The 18,861-nt window shown below is 42.5% G+C and overlaps 1 protein-coding gene across 1 annotated transcript in view; it reads right to left on the bottom strand.

The window, feature by feature from the left end:
• The window catches only part of MTIF2 (mitochondrial translational initiation factor 2), a 168,922-nt gene that overhangs the window by 74,294 nt on the left and 75,767 nt on the right, over positions 1–18,861 (bottom strand). The window contains exons 8-10 of the mRNA XM_053712192.1: positions 14,797–14,921; positions 14,492–14,696; positions 13,394–13,646 (exon numbers count right to left, since the gene is read on the bottom strand). Of these exons, the coding sequence (XP_053568167.1) occupies positions 13,394–13,646; positions 14,492–14,696; positions 14,797–14,921 (583 nt within the window). The remainder of the gene's footprint in view (positions 1–13,393; positions 13,647–14,491; positions 14,697–14,796; positions 14,922–18,861) is intronic.

The following is an 18,861-nucleotide window of genomic DNA, read 5'->3' as shown; positions in this document are numbered from 1 at the left end:
TTTTCCACTCCTGGGATGTGGATTGCAGATAGGTGGCAGGAGTGAGTCTCCGCCCATTGAATGATTTTGGTCACTTCTTCCATCGCCAGGGAACTCCTTGTTCCCCCCTGATGGTTGATGTACGCAACAGTCGTCATGTTGTCTGATTGAAACCGTATGAACTTGGCCTTTGCTAGCTGAGGCCAAGCCTTGAGAGCATTGAATATCGCTCTCAGTTCCAGAATATTTATCGGTAGAAGAGATTCTTCCCGAGACCAAAGACCCTGAGCTTTCAGGGGTCCCCAGACCGCGCCCCAGCCCATCAGACTGGCGTCGGTCGTGACAATGACCCACTCTGGTCTGCGGAAGGTCATCCCTTGAGACAGGTTGTCCAGGGACAGCCACCAACGGAGTGAGTCTCTGGTCCTCTGATTTACTTGTATCTTCGGAGACAAGTCTGTATAGTCCCCATTCCACTGACTGAGCATGCACAGTTGTAATGGTCTTAGATGAATGCGCGCAAAAGGAACTATGTCCATTGCCGCTACCATCAAACCTATTACTTCCATGCACTGTGCTATGGAAGGAAGAGGAACGGAATGAAGTGTTTGACAAGAGTTTAGAAGTTTTGTTTTTCTGGCCTCTGTCAGAAAAATCCTCATTTCTAAGGAGTCTATTATTGTTCCCAAGAAGGGAACCCTTGTCGACGGAGATAGAGAACTCTTTTCCACGTTCACTTTCCATCCGTGAGATCTGAGAAAGGCCAGGACTATGTCCGTGTGAGCCTTTGCTTGAGGAAGGGACGACGCTTGAATCAGAATGTCGTCCAAGTAAGGAACTACTGCAATGCCCCTTGGTCTTAGTACCGCTAGAAGGGACCCTAGTACCTTTGTGAAAATCCTTGGAGCAGTGGCTAATCCGAAAGGAAGCGCCACGAACTGGTAATGCTTGTCCAGGAATGCGAACCTTAGGAACCGATGATGTTCCTTGTGGATAGGAATATGTAGATACGCATCCTTTAAATCCACCGTGGTCATGAATTGACCTTCCTGGATGGAAGGAAGAATTGTTCGAATGGTTTCCATTTTGAACGATGGAACCTTGAGAAACTTGTTTAAGATCTTGAGATCTAAGATTGGTCTGAACGTTCCCTCTTTTTTGGGAACTATGAACAGATTGGAGTAGAACCCCATCCCTTGTTCTCCTAATGGAACAGGATGAATCACTCCCATTTTTAACAGGTCTTCTACACAATGTAAGAATGCCTGTCTCTTTATATGGTCTGAAGACAATTGAGACCTGTGGAACCTCCCCCTTGGGGGAAGCCCCTTGAATTCCAGAAGATAACCTTGGGAGACTATTTCTAGTGCCCAAGGATCCAGAACATCTCTTGCCCAAGCCTGAGCAAAGAGAGAGAGTCTGCCCCCCACCAGATCCGGTCCCGGATCGGGGGCAAACATTTCATGCTGTCTTGGTAGCAGTGGCAGGTTTCTTGGCCTGCTTTCCCTTGTTCCAGCCTTGCATTGGTCTCCAGGCTGGCTTGGCTTGAGAAGTATTACCCTCTTGCTTAGAGGACGTAGCACTTGGGGCTGGTCCGTTTCTACGAAAGGGACGAAAATTAGGTTTATTTTTGGCCTTGAAAGACCTATCCTGAGGAAGGGCGTGGCCCTTACCCCCAGTGATATCAGAGATAATCTCTTTCAAGTCAGGGCCAAACAGCGTTTTCCCCTTGAAAGGAATGTTAAGTAGTTTGTTCTTGGAAGACGCATCCGCTGACCAAGATTTCAACCAAAGCGCTCTGCGCGCCACAATAGCAAACCCAGAATTTTTCGCCGCTAACCTAGCCAATTGCAAAGTGGCGTCTAGGGTGAAAGAATTGGCCAATTTGAGAGCACGGATTCTGTCCATAATCTCCTCATAAGGAGGAGAATCACTATCGATCGCCTTTACTAGCTCATCGAACCAGAAACACGCGGCTGTAGTGACAGGGACAATGCATGAAATTGGTTGTAGAAGGTAACCTTGCTGAACAAACATCTTTTTAAGCAAACCCTCTAATTTTTTATCCATAGGATCTTTGAAAGCACAACTATCTTCTATGGGTATAGTGGTGCGTTTGTTTAAAGTAGAAACCGCTCCCTCGACCTTGGGGACTGTCTGCCATAAGTCCTTTCTGGGGTCGACCATAGGAAACAATTTTTTAAATATGGGGGGAGGGACGAAAGGTATACCGGGCCTTTCCCATTCTTTATTTACAATGTCCGCCACCCGCTTGGGTATAGGAAAAGCTTCTGGGAGCCCCGGGACCTCTAGGAACTTGTCCATTTTACATAGTTTCTCTGGGATGATCAAATTCTCACAATCATCCAGAGTGGATAATACCTCCTTAAGCAGAGCGCGGAGATGTTCCAACTTAAATTTAAATGTAATCACATCGGGTTCAGCTTGTTGAGAAATTTTCCCTGAATCTGAAATTTCTCCCTCAGACAAAACCTCCCTGGCCCCCTCAGACTGGTGTAGGGGCATTTCAGAACCATTATCATCAGCGTCCCCATGCTCTTTAGTATCTAAAACAGAGCAGTCGCGCTTGCGCTGATAAGTGGGCATTTTGGCTAAAATGTTTTTGATAGAATTATCCATTACAGCCGTTAATTGTTGCATAGTAAGGAGTATTGGCGCGCTAGATGTACTAGGGGCCTCCTGAGTGGGCAAGACTGGTGTAGACGAAGGAGGGAATGATGCAGTACCATGCTTACTCCCCTCACTTGAGGAATCATCTTGGGCATCATTTTCAGTGTCACATAAATCACATCTATTTAAATGAGAAGGAACCTTGGCTTCCCCACATTCAGAACACAGTCTATCTGGTAGTTCAGACATGTTAAACAGGCATAATCTTGATAACAAAGTTCAAAAAACGTTTTAAAATAAAACCGTTACTGTCACTTTAAATTTTAAACTGAACACACTTTATTACTTCAATTGCGAAAAAGTATGAAGGAATTGTTCAAAATTCACCAAAATTTCACCACAGTGTCTTAAAGCCTTAAAAGTATTGCACACCAAATTTGGAAGCTTTAACCCTTAAAATAACGGAACCGGAGCCGTTTTTATCTTTAACCCCTTTACAGTCCCTGGTATCTGCTTTGCTGAGACCCAACCAAGCCCAAAGGGGAATACGATACCAAATGACGCCTTCAGAAAGTCTTTTCTATGTATCAGAGCTCCTCACACATGCGACTGCATGTCATGCTTCTCAAAAACAAGTGAGCAATACCGGCGCGAAAATGAGGCTCTGCCTATGATTAGGGAAAGCCCCTAGAGAATAAGGTGTCTAAAACAGTGCCTGCCGATATTATTTTACAAAAATACCCAGATTAAATGATTCCTCAAGGCTAAATATGTGTATATATGAATCGATTTAGCCCAGAAAATGTCTACAGTCTTAATAAGCCCTTGTGAAGCCCTTATTTACTGTCTGAATAAAAATGGCTTACCGGATCCCATAGGGAAAATGACAGCTTCCAGCATTACATCGTCTTGTTAGAATGTGTCATACCTCAAGCAGCAAAAGACTGCTCACTGTTCCCCCAACTGAAGTTAATTCCTCTCAACAGTCCTGTGTGGAACAGCCATGGATTTTAGTAACGGTTGCTAAAATCATTTTCCTCTTACAAACAGAAATCTTCATCTCTTTTCTGTTTCAGAGTAAATAGTACATACCAGCACTATTTTAAAATAACAAACTCTTGATTGAATAAAAAAACTACAGTTAAACACTAAAAAACTATAAGCCATCTCCGTGGAGATGTTGCCTGTACAACGGCAAAGAGAATGACTGGGGTAGGTGGAGCCTAGGAGGGATCATGTGACCAGCTTTGCTGGGCTCTTTGCCATTTCCTGTTGGGGAAGAGAATATCCCACAAGTAAGGATGACGCCGTGGACCGGACACACCTATGTTGGAGAAATAGCAGACATATATGGCTTTGGAGTTTCTTTTTGGTAATTACAAGGCGGCAAAATGCCGCTGCGCATCACACGTGTATTTTGTCTAGCAGTGAAGGGGTTAATTAGGTAGCTTGTAGGGAGCTTGCAGGGTTAATTTTAGCTTTAGTGTAGAGATCAGCCTCCCACCTGACACATCCCACCCCCTGATCCCTCCCAAACAGTTCTCTTCCCTCCCTCACCCCAAAATTGTCCCCGCCATCTTAAGTACTGGCAGAAAGTCTGCCAGTACAAAAATAAAAGCTCTCTTAATTTTTTTGATTTTTTCCCCAGCATATTTACATATGCTGCTGTGTAGGAGCCCCCCATAGCACCCAACCTCCCTGAGCCCCCCCACACAGCTCTCTAATCTCCCCCCTCTCACTATTTGGTGCCATTTTGGGTACTGGCAGCAGTCTGCCAGTACCCACTTTTCAAACTTTAGTGCACTTTTTTTTTATATATTTTTTTTCTGTAGTGTAGCTGGCCCCCCTCAATACCCCCCACCCCTCTCTCCCACCACAACCGGACCGTTTATGTGGCATGCTATGTTAAGATTGGGGGCGCACGCACGCAGCCCTGCCCCCGTGCACGCGCCCGCACGCACCGGGACTCTCTGCATCGGTGTGCCAGAAAAGGTATTGCCATGATACCTCAATATCGAGGCATCACGGCAATACCGCTTCCAGCCGCTTTAAACACTTAGGTCGTACAGGGTACGTCGCTGGTCTTTAAAGACCAGGTTGTGTGCAACGTACCCTGTATGACTCGTGTCGTTAAGGGGTTAAAAGGGAAAAATAAATTTAATTTATTATTCCTTTTTCGTTACGCAATCTTTTATTTTAATCAATATTAATTTAATCATCATCTATATGGATACTGTGAGTAAACTAATCCTTTAATGAAGAACTCTAGTATCAACAATTTAATCAAGGGAACATTGAATAATGCGACATTTTCTTTAAGCCAAGACTCGAAGTATTGTTCGAAATCTAGGAGCCAGCCCGCAAATTTAGGAGACAGAAATTTGATTTATTAATGATATAAATATATACATACATATACACAAATAAATATATTTTTATTTAATAATACAATAAAAGAGACTGGTAGGGGGCACTCATGGGACTCTAATCCAGGGCGCCAGGGCCTAATTTTAAAGGTGTATATATACAGTATATATAGCACCCCTGACAATTTCCATTAATTTCATTTATAAATAATTGGGTGTTTGGATCAGCAATTTCATTTTGATCTATCAAATAACTGAAGGACACAGTAATATTTCAGAAGTGAAATGAGGTTTATTGGATTAAAAGAAAATGTGCAATATGCATCCAAACGAAATTAGACAAGTACATAAATTTGGCCACTCCAACAGAAATATTGCATCAATATTTAGTAGAGCCTCCTTTAGCAGAAATAACAGCCTCTAGACGCTTCCTATAGCCTGTAATGAGTGTCTGGATTCTGGATGAAGGTATTTTGGACCATTCCTCCTTGCAAAACATCTCCAGTTCAGTTAGGTTTAAAGGTTGCCGAGCATGGACAGCCCGCTTCAAATCACCCAACAGATTTTCAATGATATTCAGGTCTGGGGACTGGGATGGCCATTCCAGAACATTGTACTTGTTCCTCTGCATAAATGCCAGAGTAGATTTTTAGCAGTGTTTTGGGTCGCTGTCTTGTTGAAATATCCAGCCCCGGCATAACTTCAACTTTGTGACTGATTCCTCAACATTATTCTCCAGTATCTTCTGATATTGAGTGGAATCTATGCGACCCTCAACTTTAACAATATTTCCAGTACTGGCACTGGCCACACAGCCCTACAGCATGATGGAACATCCACCAAATTTTACTGTGGGTAGCAAATGTTTGTCTTGGAACACTGTGTTCTTTTGCTGCCATGCATAATGCCCCTTGTTATGACCAAATAACTCAATCTTTGTTTCATCAGTCCACAGCACCTTCTTCCAAAATGAAGCTGGCTTGTCCAAATGTGCAATTGCATACCTCAAATGATGTTTGTGGCGTGTGTGCAGAAAAGGCTTCTTCCTCATCACTCAATTGTTGAACGATGCACAGTGACACCATCTGCAGCAAGATGATGATGTAGGTCTGTGGAGGTGGTCTGTGGGCTGTTTTTGACCAGTCTCACCATGCTTTGCCTTTGCCTCTCTGATATAAAATATATGGCCTTAACAAGAACTGTACCTGTGGTCTTCCATTTCCTCACTATGTTCCTCACAGTGGACACCGACAGCTTAAATCTCTGCAATAGCTTTTTGTAGCCTTCCCCTAAACCATAATGTTGAACAATCTTTGTTTTCAGGTCATTTGAGAGTTGTTTTGAGGCCCCCATGTTGCCACTCTTCAGAGGAGAGTCAAAGAGAACAACAACTTGCAATTAGCCACTTTAGATACCTTTTCTCAGGATTGGATGCACCTGTCTATGAAGTACAAGGCTTAATGGGCTCAACAAACCAATTGTGTGTTCCAATTAATCAGTGCTAGGTAGTTACAGGTATTCAAATCAACAAAATGACTAGGGTGCTCAAATGTATGCACCTGTCTAATTTCGTTTTGATGCATATCGCACATTTTCTGTTAAGACAATAAACCTAATTTCACTACTGAAATATTACTGTGTCCTTCAGTTATTTGATAGATCAAAATGAAATTGCTGAGCCAAACACCCAATTATTTATAAATGAAAATCATGCAAATTGTCAGGGGTGCCTAAACTTTTGGATAAAAATGACTGGGGAAGGGCCCACAAAAAGACTTTCCTATGACAACTTGCAGTTGAAAAGATACAATACAAACATTCTTGGCAAATGACAATGTTTGGCACCAAGATGCTTGAAATATATATTTCTCCAACATTGGTGTGTCCGGTCCACGGCGTCATCCTTACTTGTGGGATATTCTCTTCCCCAACAGGAAATGGCAAAGAGTCCCAGCAAAGCTGGCCATATAGTCCCTCCTAGGCTCCGCCCACCCCAGTCATTCTCTTTGCCGTTGCACAGGCAACATCTCCACGGAGCTGGTTAAGAGTTTTTTGGTGTTTAAATGTAGTTTTTATTCTTCTATCAAGTGTTTGTTATTTTAAAATAGTGCTGGTATGTACTATTTACTCTGAAACAGAAAAGGATGAAGATTTCTGTTTGTGAGAGGAAGATGATTTTAGCAGACAGTAACTAAAATCGATTGCTGTTTCCACATAGGACTGTTGAGATGAAGTAACTTCAGTTGGGGGAAGCAGTTAGCAGACTTTTCTGCTTAAGGTATGACTAGCCATATTTCTAACAAGACCATGTAATGCTGGAAGGCTGTCATTTCCCCTCATGGGGACCGGTAAGCCATTTTCTTAGTCAAACAAACAGAATAAAGGGCTTATTATGGGCTAAAAAACTGGTAGACATTTTTATGGGCTAAATCGATTGCTTTATTTGGGCATTTTATTCATATTTATGCTGACAATTTGCATTTATAAACTTGGGGAACGTTTATTAAACGGCAGGCACTGTGTTAGACACCTTTTCCAGTCAGGGGGCCTTCCTAGTTGTAGACTGAGCCTCATTTTCGCGCCATTGCTGCGCAGTTGTTTTTTGAGAGCAGGGCATGCAGATGCATGTGTGAGGATCTAAAAATTGCTGGAAAAGCTTCTAGAAGGCGTCAATTGGTATCGTATTCCCCTCTGGGCTTGGTTGGGTCTCAGCAAAGACTATAGCTGGGACTGTATAGGGGTTAAATTTATAAACGGCTCCGGTTCCGTTATTTTAAGGGTTAAAGCTCTGAAATTTGGTGTGCAATACTATTAATGCTTTAAGACACTGTGGTGAAATTTTGGTAATTTTTGAACAATTTCTTCATACTTTTTCACATATTCAGTAATAAAGTGTTTTCTGTTTAAAATTTAAAGAGACAGTAACGGTTTTGTTTTAAAAGTTTTTTGTGCTTTGTTGACAAGTTTAAGCCTGTTTAACATGTCTGTACCTTCAGATAAGCTATGTTCTATATGTATGAAAGCCAATGTGTCTCCCCATTTAAATTTATGTGATAATTGTGCCATAGCGTCCAAACAAAGTAAGGACAGTACTGCCACAGATAATGAAATTGCCCAAGATAATTCCTCAGATGAGGGGAGTAAACATGATACTACATCATCTCCTACTGTGTCTACACCAGTTTTGCCCATGCAGGAGGCCCTTAGTACATCTAGTGCGCCAATGCTTATTACCATGCAACAATTAACGGCTGTAATGGATAACTCCATAGCAAATATTTTATCCAAAATGCCTACTTATCAGAGAAAGCGCGATTGCTCTGTTTTAAACACTGAAGAGCAGGAGGGAGCTGGTGATAATTGTTCTGTCATACCCTCACACCAATCTGAAGGGGCCATGAGGGAGGTTTTGTCAGATGGAGAAATCTCAGATTCAGGAAAGATTTCTCAACAAGCTGAACCTGATGTTGTGACATTTAAATTTAAATTAGAACATCTCCGCGCACTGCTTAAGGAGGTGTTATCTACTCTGGATGATTGTGACAACTTGGTCATTCCAGAGAAATTATGCAAGATGGACAAGTTCCTAGAGGTTCCGGTGCACCCCGACGCTTTTCCTATACCCAAGCGGGTGGCGGACATAGTAAATAAGGAGTGGGAAAAGCCCGGCATACCTTTTGTTCCCCCCCCTATATTTAAGAAATTATTTCCTATGGTCGACCCCAGAAAGGACTTATGGCAGACAGTCCCGAAGGTCGAGGGGGCAGTTTCTACTCTAAACAAACGCACTACTATTCCTATCGAAGATAGTTGTGCTTTCAAAGATCCTATGGATAAAAAATTGGAAGGTTTGCTTAAAAAGATTTTTGTACAGCAAGGTTACCTTCTACAACCAATTTCGTGCATTGTTCCTGTCACTACAGCAGCGTGGTTCTGGTTCGAGGAACTAGAAAAGTCGCTCAGTAGAGAGACTCCATATGAGGAGGTTATGGACAGAGTTCACGCACTTAAATTGGCTAACTCTTTTATTTTAGATGCCGCTTTGCAATTAGCTAGATTAGCGGCGAAAAATTCAGGGTTTGCTATCGTGGCGCGCAGAGCGCTTTGGCTAAAGTCTTGGTCAGCGGATGTGTCATCCAAGACAAAATTGCTTAACATCCCTTTCAAAGGTAAAACTCTATTTGGACCAGAATTGAAAGAGATTATTTCAGACATCACTGGGGGAAAGGGCCACGCCCTTCCACAAGATAGGTCTTTCAAGGCTAAAAATAAGTCTAATTTTCGTTCCTTTCGCAATTTCAGGAACGGACCGGCCTCTAATTCTGCATCCTCTAAGCAAGAGAGTAATGCCTCACAACCCAAACCAGCCTGGAAACCGATGCAAGGCTGGAACAAGGGTAAGCAGGCCAAGAAGCCTGCCGCTGCTAACAAAACAGCATGAAGGAGTAGCCCCCGATCCGGGACCGGATCTAGTGGGGGGCAGACTCTCTCTCTTTGCTCAGGCCTGGGCAAGAGATGTTCAGGATCCCTGGGCGCTAGAAATAGTTTCTCAGGGTTATCTCCTGGAATTCAAGGAACTACCCCCAAGGGGAAGGTTCCACATGTCTCACTTATCCTCAAACCAAATAAAGAGACAGGCATTCTTACTTTGTGTAGAAGACCTGTTAAAGATGGGAGTGATACACCCAGTTCCAATAAAGGAACAAGGAATGGGATTTTATTCCAATCTGTTCGTAGTTCCCAAAAAAGAGGGAACTTTCAGACCAATTTTGGATTTGAAGATCCTAAACAAATTTCTCAGGGTACCATCGTTCAAGATGGAAACCATTCGAACGATTCTACCCACTATCCAGGAAAGTCAATTTATGACTACCGTGGATCTAAAGGATGCGTACCTACATATTCCTATCCACAAAGAACATCATCAGTTCCTAAGGTTCGCTTTTCTGGACAAGCATTGTCTGTGGCCCTCCCATTCGGGTTAGCCACTGCTCCAAGGATTTTCACAAAGGTGCTAGGGTCCCTTCTAGCGGTTCTAAGACCGAGGGGCATTGCAGTAGTACCTTACTTGGACGACATTCTTAATACAAGCGTCGTCCCTGTCAAAAGCAAAGGCTCATACAGACATAGTTCTAGCCTTTCTCAGATCACACGGATGGAAGGTGAACATAGAAAAAAGTTCTCTGTCTCCGTCGACAAGAGTTCCCTTCTTGGGACCAATAATAGATTCCTTAGAAATGAGGATTTTTCTGACAGAGGTCAGAAAATCAAAACTTCTAAGCTCTTGTCAAGTGCTTCATTCTGTTCCTCGTCCTTCCATAGCGCAGTGCATGGAAGTAGTAGGGTTGATGGTTGCAACAATGGACATAGATCCTTTTGCACGAATTCATCTAAGACCATTACAACTGTGCATGCTCAAACAGTGGAATGGGGACTATACAGACTTGTCTCCAATGATTCAAGTAGATCAGAAGACCAGAGATTCACTCCGTTGGTGGCTGACCCTGGACCATCTGTCCCAGGGAATGAGCTTCCGCAGACCAGAGTGGGTCATTGTCACGACCGACGCCAGTCTAGTGGGCTGGGGCGCGGTCTGGGAATCCCTAAAAGCTCAGGGTCTATGGTCTCGGGAAGAGTCTCTTCTCCCGATAAACATTCTGGAACTCAGAGCGATATTCAATGCTCTCAGGGCTTGGCCTCAACTAGCAAAGGCCAGATTCATAAGGTTCCAATCAGACAACATGACGACCGTTGCGTATATCAATCATCAGGGGGGAACAAGGAGTTCCCTGGCGATGAAAGAAGTGACCAAGATCATTCAATGGGCGGAGGATCACTCCTGCCACCTGTCTGCGATCCACATCCCAGGTGTGGAAAACTGGGAGGCGGATTTTCTGAGTCGTCAGACATTCCATCCGGGGGAGTGGGAACTCCATCCGGAGATCTTTGCCCAAATAACTCAATTATGGGGCATTCCAGACATGGATCTGATGGCGTCTCGTCAGAACTTCAAGGTTCCTTGCTACGGGTCCAGATCCAGGGATCCCAAGGCGACTCTAGTAGATGCACTAGTAGCACCTTGGACCTTCAACCTAGCTTATGTATTTCCACCGTTTCCTCTCATTCCCAGGCTGGTAGCCAGGATCAATCAGGAGAGGGCCTCGGTGATCTTGATAGCGCCTGCGTGGCCACGCAGGACTTGGTATGCAGACCTGGTGAATATGTCATCGGCTCCACCATGGAAGCTACCTTTGAGACAGGACCTTCTTGTTCAGGGTCCATTCGAACATCCAAATCTGGTCTCCCTCCAGCTGACGGCTTGGAGATTGAACGCTTGATTCTATCGAAGCGTGGGTTTTCAGATTCTGTGATAGATACTCTGGTTCAGGACAGAAAACCGGTAACTAGAAAGATTTACCATAAAATATGGAAAAAATATATCTGTTGGTGTGAATCCAAAGGATTCACATGGGATAAGATAAAAATTCCTAAGATTCTCTCCTTTCTACAAGAAGGTTTGGAGAAAGGATTATCTGCAAGTTCTCTAAAGGGACAGATCTCTGCTTTATCTGTCTTACTACACAAAAGACTGGCAGCTGTGCCAGATGTTCAAGCATTTGTTCAGGCTCTGGTTAGGATCAAGCCTGTTTACAGACCTTTGACTCCTCCCTGGAGTCTAAATCTAGTTCTTTCAGTTCTTCAAGGGGTTCCGTTTGAACCTTTACATTCCATAGATATTAAGTTACTATCTTGGAAAGTTTTGTTTTTGGTTGCTATTTCTTCTGCTAGAAGAGTTTCAGAGTTATCTGCTCTGCAGTGTTCTCCTCCCTATCTGGTGTTCCATGCAGATAAGGTGGTTTTGCGTACTAAGCCTGGTTTTCTTCCGAAGGTTGTTTCTAACAAGAATATTAACCAGGAGATAGTTGTACCTTCTTTATGTCCGAATCCAGTTTCAAAGAAGGAACGTTTGTTACACAATTTGGACGTAGTCCGTGCTCTAAAATTCTATTTAGAGGCTACAAAAGATTTCAGACAAACATCTTCTTTGTTTGTTGTCTATTCTGGTAAAAGGAGAGGTCAAAAAGCGACTTCTACCTCTCTTTCTTTTTGGCTTAAAAGCATCATCCGATTGGCTTATGAGACTGCCGGACGGCAGCCTCCTGAAAGAATCACAGCTCACTCCACTAGGGCTGTGGCTTCCACATGGCACTTCAAGAACGAGGCTTCTGTTGACCAGATATGTAAGGCAGCGACTTGGTCTTCACTGCACACTTTTGCCAAATTTTACAAATTTGATACTTTTGCTTCTTCGGAGGCTATTTTTGGGAGAAAGGTTTTGCAAGCTGTGGTGCCTTCCGTTTAGGTAACCTGATTTGCTCCCTCCCTTCATCCGTGTCCTAAAGCTTTGGTATTGGTTCCCACAAGTAAGGATGACGCCGTGGACCGGACACACCAATGTTGGAGAAAACAGAATTTATGCTTACCTGATAAATTACTTTCTCCAACGGTGTGTCCGGTCCACGGCCCGCCCTGGTTTTTTAATCAGGTCTGATGAATTATTTTCTCTAACTACAGTCACCACTGTACCATATGGTTTCTCCTATATATATTTCCTCCTGTCCGTCGGTCGAATGACTGGGGTGGGCGGAGCCTAGGAGGGACTATATGGCCAGCTTTGCTGGGACTCTTTGCCATTTCCTGTTGGGGAAGAGAATATCCCACAAGTAAGGATGACGCCGTGGACCGGACACACCGTTGGAGAAAGTAATTTATCAGGTAAGCATAAATTCTGTTTTTGTTATGAAATTTCTCCTATAATGAACACAAATATAGATTATGATGGCAGACGAGCATCACAAAGCCCGTGTAATCTGTCTGTATTATTACCTAAAATGTACACCTCATTAATCTTCATGATGGGCTTAGGTAGCCTGATTATTTTTTTCAGTTATCTCTACCACCTCTGTTGAATGGTTATTCAATGCATCAACTACACTTTCAGTTTACAACTAGTGCCAATACTGGTTTCTACGATAAAGTCAACATTTGGTATAGCTATATTCTGTCAGTGCCACATATAACCACTATAGTATTTCATCAGCGTTAAACTGTAGTCTAAAGCAAAAAACAAACCATCTCTATACAACTGTTTATCCTTTTACAAGCAGGCCCCAGATCATGTGAAACATTGTGCTGAAAAGTCAATGCCCAGTCACAATGAAATGCAGAGGCTATTTAGAAAGGTGGCAGAGGCTTATTTGACATACTTACATTACAGTCTATTCAAGTCAGTAGGCATAACAGATCTACCTGGATCGGAGGACTTTGCTTTTGAGACTGTAACATAGGACTAGTCATTACAGAAACTTTTAAAAAGTTAAGTTGTAGAAAGACAAAAAATTATATAAAAAAGTCACCTTTAATGATGATAGGGAACATCAGTTTGTCACTCTCTACATTCTCTGCAGGCCTTGAGGACATCATCTGCTTATTGGCCTTGTACATAGCAGATTTCCTTTGTCTCCAATTTAAGTTACTGTAAGAGTCCAACTGTTTCTTGTAGGCATCTCTGTGTTCCTTTTGCTTAATTTCAATTACTTCCATATCTTCCTTTATCTTTTCTTGTTCCTCCACATATTTTCTCCATTCAATAACTTCCCGAGCCCGTTGCTAGAAAAGTCAAAAGGTAGAGACTTGGCAAGGGAGCCTTAGAAATACACACACATTACAAGTGATGTCACTGATGATGTAATTAAATGTAGATATTACTAGGCATGGGAGAAAATTCAGAACCACATTTTCTCCCATGTATTGTCATTTCTAATGTCGTGCAATTATGGAATTTTCTTGTCTTTTGTTAATATTCTATGATATGCTTGACACACTAGCATGTGCATTATGGTTCCGTAAGTGCAACTTAAAGGGACATGAAACCCAAAATGTTTCTTTCATGATTTAGGTAGGACATACAATTTTAAACAACCTTCCAGTTTACTTCTATTATCAAATTTGTTTCATTCTCTTAGTATCATTTGTTCAAGGAGCACTATTGGTTTATAACTGAACACATGGGTGAGCCCATGACAATTGGTATATATATGCAGCCACCAATCAGCAGCTAGAACCTAGGTTCTTTGCTGCTCCTGAGCTTACCTAGATACACCTTTCAGCAAATGTTAACAAGAGAAAGAAGCAAATTAAATAATAAATGTAAATTGAAAAGTTGTTTAAAATTCTATGCTCTGACTTAACCACGAATGTCTAATTATGACTTTACTGTCCCTTTAATGAGAGAATTTATAGAATGGATATTGCATGTTTACTGGTAATGTGGCAAGGCAGAGGGTAGACATCAAAAGGAGACTTATCAACTTGCTACAATAATTTGGTTTGCTATATTCTTCTGATAAATCACAGTACTATCTGCAGTAATCTCAATATTATTTATTTAATTGCTAACAGTTGGCTTTGCAAGATTTTGTTTCTATGAAAGTGGAACATGATGTGACATTTACCTCCGATTCTACTTCAAGAATTTCATCTCCAGCAGATGGAAGCTCTTTCCAGCCAACAATCTCCACTGGCAAGCTGGGGCCTGCCTGATTCAAGGAGGTGCCATTCTCATCAAACATTAGTCGCACTTTTGCCCAGCTTTTACCAGCTACCAACACTGCGCCCTTTTTAAGCGTTCCCCTCTGTACAATGGCTGTGGTCACCGGACTAAAACAATATGAACATAAAGCAAGAAGTATATTTCCTTATTTTTGGTTATCTATTTACAGGATAAGAAATACAAATACAAAAAGTATTGGATAATTACCCTTTCCCTTTATCTGAGCGACTCTCTATAATGGTTCCCTCAATAAGTCCTGTAGGGTCAGCCTTCAGTTCTAAGACTTCTGCTAAAGTGACCGTAGCTTCTGCTAATGCCTGCAAGTTCTCCCCCTGAAGCAGCAAACACAGGACATTTAATAAATAAAATAATACATGTATCTTTCTTTGTAGATAGATGGCAGAAGTGTTGGGGCCAAGCTCCCTAGAGAGCTTACAATCTAAGTAATAGATGGAGAAAAAGGTAGGGGAGGAGTAACTTGTTAGTGGTGATTGTAGGCCATGGTCAGATGAGGATGATGAGCTTCTGGTTGGAGAATTGTACGTTGATGTGCAGTTAATTTTATGAAAGCATCTTGTATGCTTCTCTGAAAAGGCAGGTTTTGACAGAAGATTTAAAGGCTTTGAATACTTTGAGAGGCTCTAATAAACTGAAGAGTAGAGCTCCAAAGGGTATCATGTGAGAAGTCCTGAAGAGGGCAGTAGGAGGTGGTGATGAAAAGGAGTAAGAGGCATAGGTCAGAAGCAGAGTGAAGGAGATATAGATAAGACAAAAATACAGTGGGGTACAGTATTGTGGAAGGCTATATAGGTGAGGGTTAAAATTTTGAATCTTCTGTTGGAGGATTATGGAAACCAGTGTAGGAAGTGGCACAGCAAAGGAGAAACAAAGGGTGATGTGGATGTGCCTGGAAGCAGGATTTGGAAAAGACCAAAGTGGAGCTAGCCTGTTGAGTGGTATACAAGTAAAAAGGGCACTGCAAATGTAATATGATCAGAGTGGACCCGAATTTTGTTATGTCTTGAGTGAGGAATGGTCCAATGCTTTAGAAATGGAGGCAACAAGATGCGAAATGAAGGTATTATGGAGATTGCAGGGAGTGAATAAGAAATCAGTTAATATTCAATCTTGGATTATTTTTAGGTGATGGGAGGATATCCAGTATGAGATGTTAGTGAGGGAGATAGGGATGAATAAGATATATATTTTTGGATGATGTCCACATAGAGGTGGCATTACAACCCAAAAGAACTCAATGAAGCGTAGATTGAAACCAGGAGAGTTGACATATTTTCTAGAGACTGTTGAAGATGGAGATATATAGAAATGATTGTTGTAGGTTAAGAGCATGTGTCTTGTTCTATAGTATAGATATCAACTGTCAGATTAGATGGTGAAAAAGGTACTGGAGTACAGAAGAGGATGTTGAAGGTAGTAGTGTTTGGGATTTAAGAAAAACCGCGAGAGTATGCAATTTTTTTAGCCCCACCCCCTATGACATATGTCGAAAGAAGCTGATCAAAAACTTAGAAGTGGCCAGAGGGGAAGCAATTTTGCCTTTATATAACAAGGTAGTGTTTTAATTTGACAGACCCACAGTGTCAGATATTAAACATGTAAATGTGTTAGTGTTTTTGTGTGATCACACTTAAGATTTACACTTTTTTTTTTTACCCCTCCATAATGTGATCTGCTGAAAATACCTCAAACAGTGTCATACTGTCTCATAGTGGGACAAACCAATCCCAAATATGTATTGGCTGGATGATAAAATTAATATAGTTTAACAAGACCAAGCTATGTAGCTAAGCAAACTAAATTACATTTAACCGCTGAATTATTTGTGTGATGTCCCTCTCTAATAGTAATAACACCTCAACTCAGTTACTCTCTCGTCTCAACCCTAAACGTCACGGTAAGACAGCATCACTACTTATAAGAGTATGCGTGACCCGTCAAATGTCAATCAACTAATATGGGCGTGTTTAGATAAGATCTGTCACTCATTGAACATAGGAGGCGTTACTTTAAGGTAATAGTGTAAGGTCGTTGAGAAGTCTACTGCGTTGTGATGTCCTACGACTCCAATGCCTTCAAAGTAATGGCATAACAGCCACGCCCACGTTTACCATAGCTTTTTATACCGGGCCCCGACCCCTCCAGTTTCCTGCTGACAAGACGACGGCGGAGAGCAGAACATTGTCGTACACTGTGTGCAGGTGGAGTTCTTTCTCCTCCAGTTATTTACCTGAGTGAGTACCGGCCTGCGTGTGCCGCAGGGTCTGTGGGTGTAGCCTGTGTATCTGATGTCACTTTGTAATACCGCTGAATGCATAAGAAGACCTGTATTACCCCAGTATAGCGGTATCTGCATGTACGTTTAGGGACAGACATGCAGAAAACAGAATTTATGCTTACCTGATAAATTACTTTCTCCAACGGTGTGTCCGGTCCACGGCGTCATCCATTACTTGTGGGATATTCTCCTCCCCTACAGGGAATGGCAAGGAGAGCACACAGCAAGAGCCGTCCACACAGTCCCTCCCAGGCTCCGCCCCCCCAGTCATTCGACCGACGGTTAGGAGAAAAAAAAAAAAGGAGAAACTATAGGGTGCCGTGGTGACTGTAGTGTATAGAGAAAGAAATTTTTCAAACCTGATTAAAAAACCAGGGCGGGCCGTGGACCGGACACACCGTTGGAGAAAGTAATTTATCAGGTAAGCATAAATTCTGTTTTCTCCAACATTGGTGTGTCCGGTCCACGGCGTCATCCTTACTTGTGGGAACCAATACCAAAGCTTTAGGACACGGATGAAGGGAGGGAGCAAATCAGGTTACCTAAACGGAAGGCACCACAGCTTGCAAAACCTTTCTCCCAAAAATAGCATCCGAAGAAGCAAAAGTATCAAATTTGTAAAATTTGGCAAAAGTGTGCAGTGAAGACCAAGTCGCTGCCTTACATATCTGGTCAACAGAAGCCTCGTTCTTGAAGGCCCATGTGGAAGCCACAGCCCTAGTGGAGTGAGCTGTGATTCGTTCAGGAGGCTGCCGTCCGGCAGTCTCATAAGCCAAACGGATAATGCTTTTAAGCCAAAAAGGAAAGAGGTAGAAGTCGCTTTTTGACCTCTCCTTTTACCAGAATAAACAACAAACAAGGATGATGTTTGTCTGAAATCTTTAGTAGCCTCTAAATAGAATTTTAGAGCACGGACAACGTCCAAATTGTGTAATAAACGCTCCTTCTTTGAAACTGGATTCGGACACAAAGAAGGTACAACTATCTCCTGGTTAATATTTTTGTTAGAAACAACTTTAGGAAGAAAACCAGGCTTAGTACGCAAAACCACCTTATCTGCATGGAACACCAGATAAGGAGGAGAACACTGCAGAGCAGATAACTCTGAAACTCTTCTAGCAGAAGAGATTGCAACCAAAAACAAAACTTTCCAAGATAGTAACTTAATGTCTACGGAATGTAAGGGTTCAAACGGAACCCCTTGAAGAACTGAAAGAACTAGATTTAAACTCCAGGGAGGAGTCAAAGGTCTATAAACAGGCTTGATCCTAACCAGAGCCTGAACAAATGCTTGAACATCTGGCATAGCTGCCAGTCGTTTGTGTAGTAAGACAGATAAAGCAGAAATCTGTCCCTTAAGAGAACTTGCAGATAATCCTTTCTCCAAACCTTCTTGTAGAAAGGATAGAATCTTAGGAATCTTTATCTTGTTCCATGGCAATCCTTTGGATTCACACCAACAGATATATTTTTTCCATATTTTATGGTAAATTTTTCTAGTTACAGGCTTTCTAGCCTGAATCAGAGTATCTATTACAGAATCTGAAAACCCACGCTTTGATAAAATCAAGCGTTCAATCTCCAAGCCGTCAGCTGGAGGGAAACCAGATTCGGATGTTCGAATGGACCTTGAACAAGAAGGTCCTGTCTCAAAGGTAGCTTCCATGGTGGAGCCGATGACATATTCACCAGGTCTGCATACCAAGTCCTGCGTGGCCACGCAGGAGCTATCAAGATCACCGAAGCCCTCTCCTGATTGATCCTGGCTACCAGCCTGGGAATGAGAGGAAACGGTGGGAATACATAAGCTAGGTTGAAGGTCCAAGGTGCTACTAGTGCATCTACTAGAGTCGCCTTGGGATCCCTGGATCTGGACCCGTAGCAAGGAACCTTGAAGTTCTGACGAGACGCCATCAGATCCATGTCTGGAATGCCCCATAATTGAGTTATTTGGCAAAGATTTCCGGATGGAGTTC

The sequence above is a fragment of the Bombina bombina genome, chromosome 4 (assembly GCF_027579735.1).
Source record: "Bombina bombina isolate aBomBom1 chromosome 4, aBomBom1.pri, whole genome shotgun sequence".
In the NCBI taxonomy this organism is placed as follows: domain Eukaryota; kingdom Metazoa; phylum Chordata; class Amphibia; order Anura; family Bombinatoridae; genus Bombina; species Bombina bombina.
The sequence above is the reverse complement of the archived record's forward strand: the minus strand, read 5'-3'. Positions and strand labels throughout refer to the sequence as shown.